This window comes from Saccopteryx bilineata, chromosome 2 (assembly GCF_036850765.1).
Source record: "Saccopteryx bilineata isolate mSacBil1 chromosome 2, mSacBil1_pri_phased_curated, whole genome shotgun sequence".
NCBI lineage: Eukaryota > Metazoa > Chordata > Mammalia > Chiroptera > Emballonuridae > Saccopteryx > Saccopteryx bilineata.
This window is the reverse complement of record NC_089491.1, coordinates 6,960,214-6,978,819: the sequence shown is the minus strand read 5'-3', so window position 1 is coordinate 6,978,819 and position 18,606 is coordinate 6,960,214. Positions and strand designations below refer to the sequence as shown.

General features: G+C 53.4%; 1 protein-coding gene and 1 non-coding gene across 2 annotated transcripts in view; both read left to right on the top strand.

Moving 5' to 3' along the window:
- PTPA (protein phosphatase 2 phosphatase activator) overlaps nucleotides 1–18,606 on the top strand; it is a 35,049-nt gene that overhangs the window by 5,001 nt on the left and 11,442 nt on the right. The window contains exons 3-7 of the mRNA XM_066255987.1: nucleotides 1,177–1,263; nucleotides 9,712–9,837; nucleotides 12,188–12,305; nucleotides 17,372–17,471; nucleotides 18,399–18,523. Of these exons, the coding sequence (XP_066112084.1) occupies nucleotides 1,177–1,263; nucleotides 9,712–9,837; nucleotides 12,188–12,305; nucleotides 17,372–17,471; nucleotides 18,399–18,523 (556 nt within the window). The remainder of the gene's footprint in view (nucleotides 1–1,176; nucleotides 1,264–9,711; nucleotides 9,838–12,187; nucleotides 12,306–17,371; nucleotides 17,472–18,398; nucleotides 18,524–18,606) is intronic.
- LOC136327883 (U6 spliceosomal RNA) lies at nucleotides 7,540–7,646 on the top strand. Its single transcript, XR_010729942.1, has one exon. It is a non-coding gene; the product is annotated as a U6 spliceosomal RNA (small nuclear RNA).

Sequence of the window (18,606 nt, the reverse complement as noted above, 5' to 3'; positions counted from 1 at the left end):
GCACCTGGCCCAGTGCTAGGCATACAGTGAGTCTTACTGAGCAGTAGGTGTGATGTTTACTGCGCTGATGATGATGATGGTGGTGGTGGCAGCGGCAGCGGCGGCAGCATTGGTAGAGACTTTGCACATAGTCACATTCATAAGAATGTCTCGGGTTTAGTCACCGAGAGACCCAGACCCACGTGGGAGGAGGGGCTGTGGAGGGTGACTGCCCTGCTGCTTCCTCTCCGTGCATTCAGTGTCCTTTGCAGGGGTGCCTGTGGACACTGGCCATAGTCAGGACAGGGTCAGACTGGGCCTGGGCCGGGCCAGTTGCTGGGGGTGACTCTCCGGGCCTGCCGTGGGACCCTCCTCCCCACCTGCGGCCGTAGGAATGCCTCCCTCTAGGTGCGGGTGGTTGGTTCTCAGGGCTCATTCCAGGCTGGCACCCGTTAGGCTTGGATAGCGAGGGAGGAGGAAGAAGGAGGGCTAGAGGGCTGTACAGAGTCACTTGTCCCCAGGAACTGCTTCCTCGGGGGGCTGTACCTCCATGCTTTTTATCCCCGTGCTGGGTGCTGTCTGCAGCCCAGCAGGTAAGAGAGTGCCCAGTTGGAAGCAGGGGATGGGTGCGCCGAGAGCCGGGGCCATGGGTGGGAAGTTTCTTCTCCTGGGAGCAGGGTATCTGCACGGCAGGCAGACAGCCTGGCCTGTCTGGTGGGGGAGCATCTGGATGACCAGGGGAGGGACCTGTGGAGGTGGTCTCCTTGGACGCCTGGTGGTCTAGCACAATGGTCGAGTGCTCGGCCACTCTCCTGTGGAGTTAAGTTGTCTGGGTCCTACTCCACATTCAATGAGATCTCGGTCTTAGGAGACTTTGGGCAAGTCACTTCTCCTGAAGCTTTGGTTTCCCCATCTGTAGAATGGGGACAGTGATAATGTCTAGCTCATTGGTGGCTGTGGAGAGAAACTGCTGGTAACAATCGTGAGCACACAGTAAACTGGAGGCCCAGGTGCCCATGGTTTGCCGGTGGTGTTGGGTGGAGGGTAGGGGCGGGGTTTGGAGTTATCGTCCTACTGCTCCTGCAGCCGGGTTGGGAGCCAGGGGTGGCTTGGAGCAGCTGGGGGCTGGGTGGGGTGCAGGGAAGGGGGGTCTGACCGCCCTTCCCACGTCCCACTCCCCTCGCCCTCGTTCTGTAGGCATACGCCGACTACATTGGATTCATCCTTACTCTCAACGAAGGTGTGAAGGGGAAGAAGCTGACCTTCGAGTACAAAGTCTCTGAGGTAGGCACGGGAGGGAGCCTGCTGGTGGGGCCTGGCCAAAAATAGCTCCACGTCACGTGTGCTCGGTGCCTGAGTGGGGCCAGTGCAGAAAAGATCACCCGACACACGTGCCATGGACAGTTTGGTGGCTGTATCTCTAATTTTTTTTGTTTTTAATCTGTGAATAGAAATTGGGATCAAGGTAAATATGTCATTTTATAGCCTGCATTTTTGCCAGCTGGGGGGTCTTTAAAGGTTTTAAGTCCAAAAAGATTACAAAGGAGTAGGTGTGCTCACTGAAGAGATTCCTGATAGAAACGTGTGTAACGTTAGCAAGAAAGCTGGCCTCTTGCTGTTTTCCCTCTTCCTGACTGGTAACAGTCTGGGGAGTGTCACCCAGACCTGCCCTGTGAGCCCCCCTGCCTGCGTGTGACTGGCTGCCTCACTGAGCCACATCCTCATTTGTTGAAACACCCCCTTACAGTAGCTGTGTAGGTTGTTTCCTGAAACAGGGCTGCTCTGAGGATCCCGGCCCCTCGATCTGTGGTGTTCCCTCCTCAGGGCTCAGTCCGGAAGTGGAAGTGCTAGGCCAGGGGTCACACTGTGGTGGGCGCTCGCTGGCTGAGGGTCAGAGACGGGCTGGTGCGGGCAGGCGGGCGCCGTGGGCAGGCTGAGGCCCCTGGGAACATGTGGTCTTGTAGGCTGTCTGCTCTGCTGGCTGCCTTCCAGGGCAGGGTCCCAGGTCTCTGGTGGCTGCTTGGATTCCTTGTCAACTTGGCCCAGAACTACCTTGAGCCTCTTATCTGAGACACCAGGGCCTGTCGCACCCAGCTCTGTAGTCGTGGCCTTGGCCTGGCCCAGTCTCTCCACCTGTCCTGAGGCTCATGTTGCCCGGTAACCTTCACACTCCTGGGCCCTAACTGGTTGTTGGTAGGACAAGGTCCTCTTCCGTCACTGCGGGCAGCCAGGCCTGTGCTGAGGATGGCCGGTCTTCTCTCGGGAACTGGCCCACCAGTGACTTTTTTTTTTTTGTATTTTCTGAAGCTGGAAATGGGGAGGCAGTCAGACAGACTCCTGCATGCGCCCGACTGGGATCCACCTGGCACGCCCACCAGGGGGCGATGCTCTGCCCATCCGGGGCGTCGCTCTGTCGTGACCAGAGCCACTCTAGCGCCTGAGGCAGAGGCCAAGGAGCCATCCCCAGCGCCTGGGCCATCTTTTGCTCCAATGGAGCCTCGGCTGCGGGAGGGGAAGAGAGAGACAGAGAGGAAGGAGAGAGGGAGGGGTGGAGAAGCAGATGGGTGCTTCTCCTATGTGCCCTGACCGAATATCGAACCCGGGACTCCTGCAGGCTAGGCCGATGCTCAACCACTGAGCCAACCGGCCAGGGCCCCACCAGTGACTTCTGAGTTCCTCTCAGGCCCATCCAGTGCTCTGGGCCTTCGGCCATGGGTGAAAATGGTGGAAGAGAGGGCTCCTCCTTGAACCTGTGGCCAGGATGCTCAGCTCTGCTCAGGGGGCTGAGGAATGTGGTGGGAAGGCTGTGAAGGGGGAATGGTGTGATCACCCGAGCACACTCAGCTGAGGAATGTGGTGGGAAGGCTGTGAAGGGGAAATGGTGTGATCACCCGAGCACACTCAGCTGAGGAATGTGGTGGGAAGGCTGTGAAGGGGGAGTGGTGTGATCACCCGAGCACACTCAGCTGAGGAATGTGGTGGGAAGGTTGTGAAGGGGGAATGGTGCGATCACCCGAGCACACTCAGCTGAGGAATGTGGTGGGAAGGCTGTGAAGGGGGAATGGTGTGATCACCCGAGCACACTCAGCTGAGGAATGTGGTGGGAAGGCTGTGAAGGGGAAATGGTGTGATCACCCGAGCACACTCAGCTGAGGAGTGTGGTGGGAAGGCTGTGAAGGGGGAATGGTGTGATCACCCGAGCACACTGAGCTGAGGAATGTGGTGGGAAGGCTGTGAAGGGGGAATGGTGTGATCACCCGAGCACACTGAGCTGAGGAATGTGGTGGGAAGGCTGTGAAGGGGGAGTGGTGTGATCACCCGAGCACACTGAGCTGAGGAATGTGGTGGGAAGGCTGTGAAGGGGGAATGGTGTGATCACCCGAGCACACTGAGCTGAGGAATGTGGTGGGAAGGCTGTGAAGGGGGAGTGGTGTGATCACCCGAGCACACTGAGCTGAGGAATGTGGTGGGAAGGCTGTGAAGGGGGAATGGTGTGATCACCGAGCACACTCAGCTGAGGAATGTGGTGGGAAGGCTGTGCAAGGGGGAGTGGTGCGATCACCCGAGCACACTCAGCTGAGGAATGTGGTGGGAAGGCTGTGAAGGGGGAGTGGTGTGATCACCCGAGCACACTCAGCTGAGGAATGTGGTGGGAAGGCTGTGAAGGGGGAATGGTGCGATCACCCGAGCACACTCAGCTGAGGAATGTGGTGGGAAGGCTGTGAAGGGGGAATGGTGTGATCACCCGAGCACACTCAGCTGAGGAATGTGGTGGGAGGCTGTGAAGGGGGAATGGTGTGATCACTGAGCACACTCAGCTGAGGAATGTGGTGGGAAGGCTGTGAAGGGGGAGTGGTGTGATCACCCGAGCACATTCAGCTGAGGAATGTGGTGGGAAGGCTGTGCAAGGGGAATGGTGTGATCACTCGAGCACACTCAGCTGAGGAATGTGGTGGGAAGGCTGTGAAGGGGGAATGGTGTGATCACCCAAGCACACTCAGCTGAGGAATGTGGTGGGAAGGCTGTGAAGGGGAATGGTGTGATCACCCAAGCACACTCAGCTGAGGAATGTGGTGGGAAGGCTGTGAAGGGGAATGGTGTGATCACCGAGCACACTCAGCTGAGTAATGTGGTGGGAAGGCTGTGAAGGGGGAATGGTGTGATCACCGAGCACACTCAGCTGAGGAATGTGGTGGGAAGGCTGTGAAGGGGGAATGGTGCGATCACCGAGCACACTCAGCTGAGGAATGTGGTGGGAAGGCTGTGAAGGGGGAGTGGTGTGATCACCCGAGCACACTCAGCTGAGGAATGTGGTGGGAAGGCTGTGAAGGGGGAATGGTGTGATCACCGAGCACACTCAGCTGAGGAATGTGGTGGGAAGGCTGTGAAGGGGGAATGGTGTGATCACCGAGCACACTCAGCTGAGGAATGTGTTTGGAAGGCTGTGAAGGGGGAATGGTGTGATCACCGAGCACACTCAGCTGAGGAATGTGGTGGGAAGGCTGTGAAGGGGGAATGGTGTGATCACCGAGCACACTCAGCTGAGGAATGTGGTGGGAAGGCTGTGAAGGGGGAATGGTGTGATCACCGAGCACACTCAGCTGAGGAATGTGGTGGGAAGGCTGTGAAGGGGGAATGGTGTGATCACCGAGCACACTCAGCTGAGGAATGTGGTGGGAAGGCTGTGAAGGGGGAATGGTGTGATCACCGAGCACACTCAGCTGAGGAGTGTGGTGGGAAGGCTGTGAAGGGGGAATGGTGTGATCACCGAGCACACTCAGCTGAGGAGTGTGGTGGGAAGGCTGTGAAGGGCGAATGGTGTGATCACCGAGCACACTCAGCTGAGGAATGTGGTGGGAAGGCTGTGAAGGGGGAATGGTGTGATCACCGAGCACACTCAGCTGAGGAGTGTGGTGGGAAGGCTGTGAAGGGGGAATGGTGTGATCACCCGAGCACATTCAGCTGAGGAATGTGGTGGGAAGGCTGTGAAGGGGGAATGGTGTGATCACCGAGCACACTCAGCTGAGGAGTGTGGTGGGAAGGCTGTGAAGGGGGAATGGTGTGATCACTGAGCACACTCAGCTGAGGAATGTGGTGGGAAGGCTGTGAAGGGGGAGTGGTGTGATCACCGAGCACACTCAGCTGAGAAGTGTGGTGGGAAGGCTGTGAAGGGGGAATGGTGTGATCACCGAGCACACTCAGCTGAGGAGTGTGGTGGGAAGGCTGTGAAGGGGGAGTGGTGTGATCACCGAGCACACTCAGCTGAGGAGTGTGGTGGGAAGGCTGTGAAGGGGGAGTGGTGTGATCACCGAGCACACTCAGCTGAGGAGTGTGGTGGGAAGGCTGTGAAGGGGGAGTGGTGTGATCACCGAGCACACTCAGCTGAGGAGTGTGGTGGGAAGGCTGTGAAGGGGGAGTGGTGTGATCACCGAGCACACTCAGCTGAGGGGTGTGGTGGGAAGGCTGTGAAGGGGGAGTGGTGTGATCACCGAGCACACTCAGCTGAGGAGTGTGGTGGGAAGGCTGTGAAGGGGGGTGGTGTGATCACCGAGCACACTCAGCTGAGGAGTGTGGTGGGAAGGCTGTGAAGGGGGAATGGTGTGATCACCCAAGCACACTCAGCTGAGGAGTGTGGTGGGAAGGCTGTGAAGGGGGAGTGGTGTGATCACCCGAGCACACTCAGCTGAGGAGTGTGGTGGGAAGGCTGTGAAGGGGGAGTGGTGTGATCACCGAGCACACTCAGCTGAGGAGTGTGGTGGGAAGGCTGTGAAGGGGGAATGGTGTGATCACCGAGCACACTCAGCTGAGGAGTGTGGTGGGAAGGCTGTGAAGGGGGAGTGGTGTGATCACCGAGCACACTCAGCTGAGGAGTGTGGTGGGAAGGCTGTGAAGGGGGAGTGGTGTGATCACCGAGCACACTCAGCTGAGGAGTGTGGTGGGAAGGCTGTGAAGGGGGAGTGGTGTGATCACCGAGCACACTCAGCTGAGGAGTGTGGTGGGAAGGCTGTGAAGGGGGAGTGGTGTGATCACCGAGCACACTCTGAGCTGCCACACCGCTCTCAGGTCCTCGCATTGCCCGAGGCCTTGCCTGTAGCTGTCCACGCGGAGCAGCTGTCTCAGTGCAGGGCTGATCCTTTGGCAGGACTGCAGTGTGACTAAGGGCAGGTTTCTGGAGTCAGGCTGGCTGGGTTTAGATAACCTCTCACTTCTGAGCTGAGTGGCCTTGTCCCCTGTGACCCTCTATGTCTTCATCTGTAGAATGGGAAGAGCCACAGACCTACTCATAGTCCCTGGGGAGGATTCGCTAAGCTCCCACATGTAGGGTGTGTTTGCACTGTGCCTGACACCCACTAGATGATATTATCATTATTAGCTATTGTTAAACTATAGCTATTTTGCAGTTCTAATTTCCAGTAATGTTCTTGCTTCATCTGGAGCTCTTCCTGAGCGAGGCTTCATTCAGCACCGGGGCAGTGGGCTACTCCTCACTTAGAGGACAGAGGGGACTAGGTTAGTCTCCAGAGATCGCCCAGCTGCTGCCCACAACTGGCAGGGGCAGCAGGAGGCACTGCTCATAGCTGTCCTTTGCTTGGTACAGCTTCCAGACTGCCCTTAGCAATGGGGATCGGCGAGGGTGAGCGATAAGGTTGTCTAGACCAGTGGTAGTCAACCTGGTCCCTACCGCCCACTAGGGGGCGCTCCAGCTTTCATGGTGGGCGGTAACGGAACAACCAAAGTAGAAATAAAAAGATAGATTTAACTATAGTAAGTTGTTTTATAAAGATTTATTCTGCCAAGCTTAGCGAAAACCTGACATAAAGTACTTGGTAAGTAATTATTATTATATGCTTTAACTTGCTGTAACTCTGCTTTATAAATTTTATAAAGTAAAGTTACTTCCCTACTTTATAAATCACCATGACTGTGGAACTGGTGGGCGGTTAGAAAATTTTACTACTAACAGAGATACAGAAGTGGGCGGTAGGTATAAAAAGGTTGACTACCCCTGGTCTAGACCATGTTTAGAAGGCTCTCATTTATTTTGAGATTATATCTGTCCTTTTTGGGGGTTAGAATTTTTTTTTTTTAGAGAGAGAGAGAAAGAGGAAGGGAGAGAGAAGGCAGAAGTATCAGCTATAGTTGCTCTCACTTTAGTTGTGCGTGGATTGCTCTAAAGGGGGAGGGTGAGAAGCACCAACTTGTAGTTGCTTTCATTTTAGTTGTGCATGGATTGCTTTCCTCCCGCACGTGCCTGATCAGGGTTGAGCCAGTGTCCCCTTGCTCAAGCCAGCAACCTTTGGGTCCAAGCTAGTGAGCTTTTAGGATCATGTGGATGATCCCCTGCTCAAGCTGGCGATCCTGTGCTGATGAGCCCACACTCACAGCCAGTGACCTCAGCGTGCTAGGCCTACATTTTATCCACTGCACCACCCCCGGTCAGGCTGGGGGTTAGAATTTTTGGTTTTTGCAAAATAAGGATGTTAGTAGCTAGGAAGCTTATCTTTTGTTGTTCTGTTTGATTTTTTGAAATAAGAGCAAAATAAAAAATTGGTAATTTTGGTGCTTGCTTCGGCAGCACATATACTAAAATTGGAACGATACAGAGAAGATTAGCATGGCCCCTGCGCAAGGATGACACGCAAATCCGTGAAGCGTTCCATAAAAAAAAAAAAAAAAATTGGTAATTTTGGAGAAAATTTTACTTGTCCCTGAAATCCAAAAGGAAGCCTTGGGCCAGGGCAGAGTGTAGCTCAAAGCGCTCTCTTTGCTTTCCGGTCCCAGCCCACTGTTTCCCCTTCCCTCGCCCCCGACCCTCAGCTGGCCACACAATAGAGGCAGTCGCCCAATGAACAGGCCTCTGCAGAAGGAGGAGCTCTGGCCTCTTCCCTGTTTGCTGGCCCAGCTGAGCCGCAGCTGCCGGGGCCTGGGGCACCGTCCTGACCCTCCTCGGGGCCTCGCCAGACTGCCATCTCTGGACCGGCCTGGCTGGTTCTTCCCGGGACCAGGGTGATTTCACCGCCCGCCAAGTCCCAGTTGCTACATGGGGTCAGGTTTGTTCTGTCCTCACTAGTGTCCCTGATGACCTGGTTCTTGACAGTCAGGCTCTGGGCCCTTCCTGCTACATGTCAGCAGGCCAGGCTATGTCACCCTGCTCCGCTGCGGGCAGATAGAAAGGGCGTTTCTTCCTCCGCAGTTATCTTTTTTCTCCTCCCAGGCCTCAAGCATAGGGAACGGGCGGGTGAGGGCCACTGTCATGTTGCACAGTGACAGGAGGCACCACTTACAAGGAGAGCAGTGTGACTTGTGCCTTCCGGAGCTATGCAGCGGGGCCCCGGCTAACACGTCCACCATTCGCTTATACCTCCTCTCCGCCTCCCCCACATACACGCGCAGCTCCTGGAAAGGTCCGTGCGGGCGTGCCCTCCTTGTCACAGCTTTCCCCTTGGGCCCCACACTGCCCTCCCAGGGCCAGGAGCACTGCAGGCGGGTCCCCCACCCTGTGTGCGCAGCAGGCATAGGCATGTCCGCCTTGGGAGGGTCGTCCCTCTCAGGGCTCCTGACTTTCCCTCCTTTGCTCTGAGTGTTCCCTGAGTAAGCGCGTCTGGAAGGAGCACCTTCCTTGTTCTCACAGACCTGTGTGGCTTGGATAGGCAGCCTCACCTGATTGCGTCGTTGAGTAACATTTTGTGTGTTAATGTGACACCGATCCCTCTCCTCAGTCCCTGTGTTCTGTGGGAAAGGTGGCAATGAGGGATGGGATCTTGAAACAAAGCATTGCCCACGTCCCTGCCCCAGCCAGCGCTTCCACAGGACCAGCTGCCAGCTCGTTCAGCACAGGGGTGTTCGCGGTGGCGGACGTGGGAAGTAACCCAAACATTTACCAGCGAGGGATGCGGTAAATAAATTGTATTCCGCTCATGCAATAAAACCTTGGTCACTTATAGTGGCTATTGTAAAATGATGTTTCCATGTTGATGCGAAACGCGGTTCATGAGGAAACAGCAGGCTACGAAGCAGCGTGTGCCCTGGGAGCCGTGTTTAAAGTGTCTGTGTGTAACCACACGCCATTACCCTGTGCTGGGCGTGCCCCTCGGCATGCTTCGTGGACCGTCCTGTAGCCCTCACGACGGCCTCCGGAGGTGTTTATCATCATGCCCATTTTTGAGATGAAGAAATAGGCACAGAGAGTTAAACTCACAGGCTCAAGGTCTGGCTGGTTACTAAAGGGTGCTTTAGCTGGGATTTCAGTCTAGGTCTAGCTGCCTTCAAAATTGTCACCATGGTAAGCAATAGAATATAGTAGAAAAAGAAAATTGGAGAGTATCTTAAAGTGACAATAGTATTTATTTCTGGGTGGCAGGATTATTGGTCACTTTTGTTTTCTTCCTCTCACATTTCTGTTTTCTATGGTGAGGGCGGATTGTGAACTGAACGGAAGACCCCACACACTGTTGAAGAGGACAGGGCCACAGTCGTGCTTGTCCAGCAGCTGCCCTCCCAGGGCCAGGAGCACGCTTGTCCTGCCGGCCCAGTGCCAGTCCCTTCCTGGCAGGCTCACTGCCCCGCTGGCCTCTGACTCCTATTCAGCCTGGTTGAGAGAAAGCAGGACCACAGGAGGGTGCCAGTTAGTACCGTGCCTGGGGGCCATTGTTCAGCTGGGACTTCTCTCTGTGTTTCTAGCTTGGGGCCACTGGTCATTGTGGCTTGGCTACCTCTATTTTGCCTCTGCAGGCCATTGAGAAACTGGTCACTCTTCTCAACACGCTGGACAGGTGGATTGATGAGACCCCTCCAGTGGACCAGCCTTCTCGATTTGGGAACAAGGCCTACAGGACCTGGTATGCCAAACTGGACGAGGTGAGGCTGCCCCAGGCAGGCTTGGGGGCTGGGCGGGGCAGCATCCAGGCACATCAGAACCCGGGGAGCCTCTTAGCATGGCAGTCCGTTTACAAAAGTACAAATGCATTTAGCTGTCCTCTTTCCGGGAATCAGCATGTGGCTGCACATCCCTCTGCACAGGGCGCTTTAGTAGGTCCTTGCCTGTATTAAAAAGGATTGGAGCATCCGAGGTGCCCGTCTGCAGGGGACCAGTCCCCCGTGGAGCACTTTGCAGCTGTAAGGAAGGGGAAGGAGTCCGACTAGGGAGCTCAGGGAAGGGGCTGTGACTTCCTGTCAGGTTAAAGAGCAGGCAGGCCTGTGATGTACATTGAAGCTGCCTTTTGTTTAGAAGGAGGGAGCCATGAAAAAGGTATGTTTGTTTGGCCCCGTCTGCATCGGGAAACGCCCCTGGAAGGAAGAACAACAGGCAGATGAAGCCGTGGTTTCTCTTTGAGGGCAGGGGAGAGGAGCAAGGATGGGGACGGGTGGAGTGGGGCTCCTCAGTGTGTCCCTTTTATGATGTTTATTCTTTAATCATATGAAGGTGATACCTATTCAAAGCAAACAAAAACTCAGGACTGACTGCAGCCCCATCCTTAGGAAAGCGGAGTCCAGAGTGTGGCGAGTGGGAACCCAGATTTTCACCAGGTCTCCAGAGACTCTCGTGCTGGGGGTCTGCACACTGAACATAGAGGAACTTGGGTCCTGATTTCTCTGCCATTGTTTTCCCATGGAGCAGAGGGCAGTTCCAAGGACCTAGCAAAATGCTTTCCTTCCCTGGAGTGGCCAGGCTGCCTCTGCATTCTAAGATGGCACATGAGCTTAAGGCTTTTCTTTTTCTAAGATTTTTATTGAGTTATAAGTTAAAGCTGACATTATAGCTGCACCCACAACCCATAATAAGCTATAGACATTCCAGCACTCAAGTAGCGCTTCGTGCCCCTCCTAGTTGTTATCTCCACAGCTCTTTTGATTTCTATCTCATAGATAGATTTTGCCTTTTTTTTTTTTTTTTTTTTTTTTTTTTTTACGGAGGCAGAGAGAGAGTCAGATAGAGGGACAGACAGACAGGAATGGAGAGAGATGAGAAGCATCAATCATCAGTTTTTTGTTGCGACACCTTAGTTGCTCATTGATTGCTTTCTCATATGTGCCTTGACTGCGGGCCTGCAACAGACCGAGTGACCCCTTGCTCGAGCCAGCGACCTTGGGTCCAAGCTGGTGAGCTTTGCTCAAACCAGATGAGCCCGCACTCAAGCTGGCGACCTCGGGGTCTCGAACCTGGGTCCTCCGCATCCCAGTCCGACTCTATCCACTGTGCCACCGCCTGGTCAGGCTTTTTTTTTGAGAGAGAGAGAGAAAGAAAGAGAGATAGGCAGGTAGGCAGGCAGGCATGCGGGGAGAGGGATGAGAAGCATCAACTCATAGTTGTGGCACTTTAGTCGTTCATTGGATCCTTCTCATACGTGCCTTGACTGGGGGGCTCCAGCCAAGCTAGTGACCCCTTGCTTAAGCCAGCAACCTTGGGCTTAAGCCAGCAACCTTGGACTTAAGCCAGCAACCTTGGGCTTAAGCCAGAGACCATGGGATGGTGTCAGTGATCCCACACTCAAGCTGGTTACCTTGCACTTAAACTAGTAAACCTTGCTCAAGCCAGATGAGCCCATGCTCAAGCTGGTGACCTCACAGTTTTGAATCAGGGACCTGAGCATCCCAGGTTGATGCTTTATTCACTGCATCACCACCAGTCAGGCAGATTTTACCTTTTTTTTGAACTTCATATAAATGCCTAGCTTCTTTTACTCTACGTTATGTCTGTGTAAATCATACACATTGTTGTGCACAGCAGTGGATTTTTTCATTGCTGCGTAGCATCCCATGTATGAAATAGCATAGTCTGTCCATTCTGCTGTGAATAGACAGTTCAGCTGTGGGTTGTTCCCGTGTTTTGGCTACCGGAAGTACTCCGGCTGCGAACGTCCCTCCGTGCGTCTTTGGCAGACACACGGCACCAGCCCCCGTGCTGGGAGCACATAGGGAGACGGCAGCTGTTGGGATGCCGATGGCTATCAGGAGGGAGAGGTGCACGGTTTCTTTCCAGATCTCCACTGTTGTGCCCTCAGAACCTTGTCACCTGGAGGAAGGGTCAGCAGATGAAAAGCCACCCCAGGGTGGTCTCTGCTGTGTACGAATAAATGCCCTTCCCTTCTCCTTCTGTGGGCAGTCAGAGCAGGGAGGGAGTCAGGGCGCCCGGCCTAGCTGCCTGGGTCCCAGCCACGTGCTGCCCGTGTAATTTGCTGCCACCGCTTTGTGTCTCTTGTGTTATCAGGAAGCAGAAAACTTGGTGGCTACAGTGGTCCCCACCCATCTGGCAGCTGCTGTGCCTGAGGTGGCTGTTTACCTAAAGGAGTCCGTGGGGAACTCCACGCGCATCGACTATGGCACAGGTACCTGCCATTCCTGGAGCTTACTTGGCTTCACTGCGGCCTTTTCTTTGGCTGCTTCCTCCTTGCGTCCAGCGGTGGAGGGGGGGGGGGGCACGGACGGGCCGATGACACACCCCTGAGCAAGAAGCCTATCAGGGCCAGCTGGGGTGCAAGGAGGCCTCTTGCTGCTCCTGCGGTTCTGGCTCCATCCACAAGGGGGAGCTGATGCCACATGCTTGCTGCTTATGAGCAGCGTGGACTCCTGGACTCCTGTTCTTTATAAAGATGATCGGTCTGTGAGCTCATCCTCATCACGAGATTTACTGAGCACTTACTATATCTCAAGGCAACTGTTCACAGCATGGTTCTCAACTTTTCTAATGCCGTGACCCCGCAATACAGTTCCTCATGTTGCGGTGACCCTAAACCAAAAAATAATTTTGGTGGCTACTTCATAACTGTAATTTTGCTACAGTTATGATTCGGAATGTAATTTTGCTACAGTTATGATTCGGAATGTAAACCTGATATGCATTATGTATTTTCCAATGGCTTCAGGCGACCCCGTTGGGGTCGCGACCCACAGGTTGAGAACCACTGGTTTACAGAAACCTTGAGAAGTGGAAGAGCTCGGTAGCCTCTGGCAGCACGCGACCACCCTCTCCCTGTGCCCCTGCTCTCAGCCACATCTCTGTGTTCTTGAGTGCTCGAGGAAAGGGGACATGTGGGCACCGGAACAGGGCAGCGTCCTCAAGGTCGGGCTGGCTGAGGAGGACCCTCCCTTGCTGGGCCCGCCTTCCCTTTCCCACCCACCCTGCTCCCGGGCCCTCCCCTTGCTTGGGTCTCAAGGTCCTCCAGAGCAGCCCAGGCTAGGAGGCAGGCCTGGGGAAGGGCCCCTCGGCCCCGGGGCTTGGAAAGCGCTGTCTGTGCCCTGTTGCTAGGAACATGTTAGCTGTGTGCATCCTCAGGGCGAGGCTCTGACTAAGACAGCAGGGGAAGCTCCTGCAGGGAGCGTGGCCAGGTTAGCAGGGGGTTTTCTTCTGCCCTCAGTTGCCCTCAGGTGCAAGAGTAATGGTTCCCCTTAAAGGGCTACGCTTAGATTCTGCTGGTCCTGACAGGTGATCATGCAGGTGAAAGTCACAGTTCACAAGCTTTCCAGGCGCTCGGGGGGACCTTCATTCTGCAGACACAGGACAGGCAGTCACTGACATGCTCTCTTCACCTCCCTCCAAATATGTTTTCTGTGGCATTGTGAACCATCGATTCAGTCCAGAGTCTAGTCGGTGTTTTCAGCACTGATGACCATTCCTAGTTGACATGACTGGGAAAGGGAAGATGGTGCCTTTTGACCCTGTAATGTGACCACGCTTAGACTGTAGCCTGCTTAGAAGCCGGCAGTGGCTCCCTGGTGCTCTGAGCATAAAGCCTGAGCTCTCGCCTCTGGCTGTCCAGGCCTGCCTGCTCCCAGCCTCGTCTTGCTCTTTGCTTTAGCTGCACTGGCCTTCGTCAAACAGCAAACTTTTCTGGCCTCACAGCTTTTGCACACGCTGTTTCTTCTGGCGGGAATGCCTGCTGCTCTCCTCACCTCTGTGCCTTGCCAGTTCTTACTCATCTTGTAGATTTCAGAACAAATATTATTTCCTTAGGTAAACGTTCTTGAGTCCTTATGTCAGGGTCCCCCTGTGACATCCTGCAGTTATCACCCTGTCCTCCTTCACAGCTAGAATCAGAGAAGTGACTGCGTATTTAATATCTGTCATAGCTGTCAATCAAGGGCAGGGACTGTCTCCCTGATACTTGACACGGACAGTGCCTGCCCCCATAGTAGGTTTTCAATAAATAGGATGGAATTGGTGGGTTAAAACCTACAGAATAAAACATACCGTATTTCCCCATGTATAAGATGTACCCTTTTCCGAAAAATTTGGAGTCTGACAAACTGGGTGCGTCTTATACAGTGGTTGTAGATTTTTAAACTTGCATTTCCCACTTTCTTGTGCTCGTTCTTTGCGCTCCTTGTTTCACACGTTACCGGTATATTGCGGTAGGTTACGTTTTGCCACGTTCTACCCAGAAATGGCTTAGAAAATATTTTTGTACAGTGCTGAATTCAAGTTAAAATTGATCCAGTTTGCAAAAGTGAATGAAAATCGTGCTGCTGAAGGTAAGTTTGGTCGTCCTCCAACTGAGAAATCAACCCAAGACTGGCTACGGGAAGAAGAAACCCTACTGAAAACGGCACGGCAGAAGAAGGCCACGAGAGGCAAGTCAGCAAAATGGCCTGAGTTAGAGAGGATAGAAGATATGGATTGAAGAGCTAAGGGCCATTGGAGTTCCTGTGTCCACAAAGGTGGCTCAGCATGAGGCAAGAAGAATTGCTGATGGAAAAGAAGTTACTGATTTCAAAGGAGGACACAATTGGTGCTTCAGGTTCATGAAACAAAATGGACTAAGCGTGTGTACACCCACCAGACTTGCCCAAAAGATGCCTGACAGCTATGAGCAGAGGTCCTTGAATTTCATCATTTTATCATTCAATGTTGAGTTGGGACCGATTGCAGATATGGACGAAGTCCCCCTTCAATTTTTTATTTTTATCCTTTATTTATTTATTTATTTATTTATTTATTATTATTTTTTATAAATAAATTTTTATTTTAATGGGGTGACATCAGGGTACACATATTCAAAGAAAACATCTCCAGGTTATCCCGTCATTCGGTTCTGTTGCATACCCATCACCCAAAGAGAGATTGTCCTCCATCACCCTCTATCCAGCTTTCCCTGTACCCCTCCCCCTCCCTCTCTCCTTCCTTCCCTCCCCCCACCCCCTGTAACCACCACACTCCCGTCCACGTCTCCCAGTCTCGTTTTTATGTCCCACCAATGCATGGAATCCTGCAGTTCTTGCTTTTCTCTGATTCACTTTTTTTTTTTTTTTTTTTTTTTGTATTTTTCTGAAGCTGGAAACGGGGAGAGACAGTCAGACAGACTCCCGCATGCGCCTGACCGGGATCCACCCAGCACACCCACCAGGGGCGAAGCTCTGCCCACCAGGGGGCGATGCTCTGCCCCTCTGGGGCGTCGCTCTGTTGCGACGAGAGCCACTCTAGCGCCTGGGGCAGAGGCCAAGGAGCCATCCCCAGCACCCGGGCCATCTTTGCTCCAATGGAGCTTCGGCTGTGGGAGAGGAAGAGAGAGACAGAGAGGAAGGAGAGGGGGAGGGGTGGAGAAGCAGATGGGCGCTTCTCCTGTGTGCCCTGGCCGGGAATCGAACCCGGGACCTCTGCACGCCAGGCCGACGCTCTACCACTGAGCCAACCGGCCAGGGCCATCTCTGATTCACTTATTTCCCTCCGCATAATGTTATCAAGATTCCACCATTCTGCTGTAAGCGATCCGATGTCATCATTTCTTCTAGCTGAATAGTATACCATGGTATATATGTGCCCCATCTTCTTTATCCAGTCCTCTATTTTTTTTACAGTGATTAAAAGCCTTTAATCAAACTCTTGGCCAATACAGAAAGAATCTATAAAAGAGTAGTGTCCTTGCCTGACCTGTGGTGGTGCAGTGGATAAAGCGTCGACCTGGAAATGCTGAGGTCGCCGGTTCGAGCCCTGGGCTTGCCTGGTCAAGGCACATATGGGAGTTGATGCTTCCAGCTCCAACCCCCCTTCTCTCTCTGTCTCTCTCCTCTCTCTCTCTGTCTCTCCCTGTCCTCTCTAAAAAAAATGAATAAAATAAATAAAAAAAAAAGAGTAGTGTCCTTAACATGTTCACCAAGTCCAAGTTGGCCCCATCACCATGCCAAATTCCTGAAAAATGCAACCCAACCACAGTTCAGACTGTTAGGAGCTGTCACAGGGAGCAGGAGTCCAGGAAAAGTCCACATCCAGGAAAAGTCCGCATGGCACTGGAGTTGTCACCATTCTATACTTTGCTGCTCATGTCCAAGTTCCAATGACCGCTGCTTCTAGCTGGTAATGATTCAGGTAGACTGGAATCCTCCTTCAATTTGATGTCCCAAGTATCAGAACTGTTGATAAGAAGTGTAACTGTGAAGATGAGTGGACGTGGAAAGAGCCATTATACAGTTGTTCTAGCTTGTGCCGACGGAACCAAGCTGCCTCCTATGTTGATTTTCAAAGCAAACCAATGCCAAAAGAAGACATTCCTCGAGGAGTGACTGTCCACGTTCATGACAAGGGTTGGATGGATCGGGATGGGATGAAGATCTGGTTTGAGAAAGTTTGGAGAAGACCAGGTGGGCTCTTACGCAAACCTGCCCTATTGGTACTTGATCAGTTCAGGGCACACATAACAAAAAACACAAAGAAGATTGCTGCAGAGCAAAGAACAAAACTTGCCATCATACCTGGAGGCTTGACATCCCAGCTCCAATCACTTTGATGTCAGCATTAACAAACCCTTCAAAGCTGCCATGAGAGACGAGTGGAACCAATGGATGAAGTCTTCTGAGGACAATTTGACACCTGCAGGAAGAGTGAAGAAACCAACTATAGGAGAAGTTTGTACCTGGGTGAAGAGATCCTGGGATGGTATCAAGATTGAGATTGTTGTCAAGTCATTTAAGAAGTGTGGCATTTCAAATGCCATAGATGGAACTGAGAAAGAGGCAATATATGAAGACAGTGATTCGTCATCAGACACAGACGAGGATAAGCTCATGGATAGGAGCTTTGACAGTGATGAGGAGTTGTATGAATTTTATGATGAATACAACCTGAGTTCAATAACTTTATGTAATGCTCTTTTCCCCCCCAAATTTCAGGCCCCAAAATTAAGGTGCATCTTATACATGGGAGCGTCTTATACATGGGGAAATACGGTGAATGCCTTTTTAAGAAGTCAACATTGTGGGCCTGCTAGGAGTAGAATTACAGTACTGGTGGGTCTCAAAGGGGCCCCAGTATTTCTGGGTGGGGAAGGGACCCCGTTTTCTCCATGTTGACCTCCCTCCTTGGATGACCCCTTGGGCAGTCACCAGTGATTGGACACTGGTGAGACCAGAACGCCCCTCCTTTATTTGGAAGGCTGTCAACACGTCTGTTTTTCTTGCTCAGGACACGAAGCAGCCTTTGCTGCTTTCCTCTGCTGCCTCTGCAAGATTGGGGTGCTCCGGGTGGACGACCAGGTGGCCATCGTCTTCAAGGTGTTCAGTCGGTGAGTGGGGGAGCGGGAGGGGCGGCTGCCACTGGGGGTTCTGGGGGCTCTCTCCTCGTGTCTGCGGCCGGCCGGTGTGCTAGAGCATTCTCCTGAGAGGCGGCTGCTCTCTTGCCCTGTCCTAATCGAGCTCCGGCTGTGGATGGGCTTCCCAAGGCTCCTTCTTCTAACAGGTTCAAATTCAAGTAAAAACAAGTGAAGGAAATGTGGCGTAAGGATTGCTAACGCTTCCGTGTGCTCTCCACGAGGAGACACGGGCCAAGCGCTTTACACACAGCTCATTTACTAGGTTTGTCTAAGTGCACCGCGATCTTCGCAGGACGACGAAATCGCATAACAGTGCATTTTTCAGAACATGTCCCAGTTGTGACTCAATGCATGACTGTGATTCTCACAGTCACCCTAGGAATTAGACCGTCATTTCCATTTTATAGTTGAGGACACAGGCAGAGAAATGAGCCTGTTCACTGAGGTCACAGAGCCGGCTGAGCCCGGGAAGCCAGGCTCTGCCCCGTACCCGTCACCTGCCCGGGAGCACAGGTGTGTTCCAGGCCCCACCCCAGCAATGCCGTGCTGCGGGAGCTCCACGGTGACTCGGTGGCAGCCCCTGACGACAGTGGCAGGTGAAGTCAGAGGCTGAGCTCCTGCCCAGGGTCTCAACATTGTCAGGAGTCGATGGTACTGCCTCTCTCTCCCAGGAGGTGTTTTGCCCTTTCCTGGGCCAAAAGCAGGCTGAATGGGGGAGAAAACAAAAAGCTGCATTGTTTGGGACACCAGCTTGTCGTCACTGGTGCGTGTGGGTTTTCACCAGCTAGACCAGTTACACTCTGAGGTGGTTGTGCCCGGCCTCGTCCTCCCAGGGGCGGGAGGGCTGAGACTGTTCTTTCACTTCGATGCCTGTCCTCTCGTCCCCACCGTCCCGTGTAGGTACCTTGAGGTGATGCGGAAACTCCAGAAAACCTACCGGATGGAGCCGGCGGGCAGCCAGGGAGTGTGGGGCCTGGATGACTTCCAGTTCCTGCCCTTCATCTGGGGCAGCTCACAGCTGATAGGTACCCTCTGCCCCCAGAGTGCATTCTGTGTCCTCCCCCCTTCCTCCGTCCTTCCCTCTCCTCCTGCCCAGACAGTGACAGCT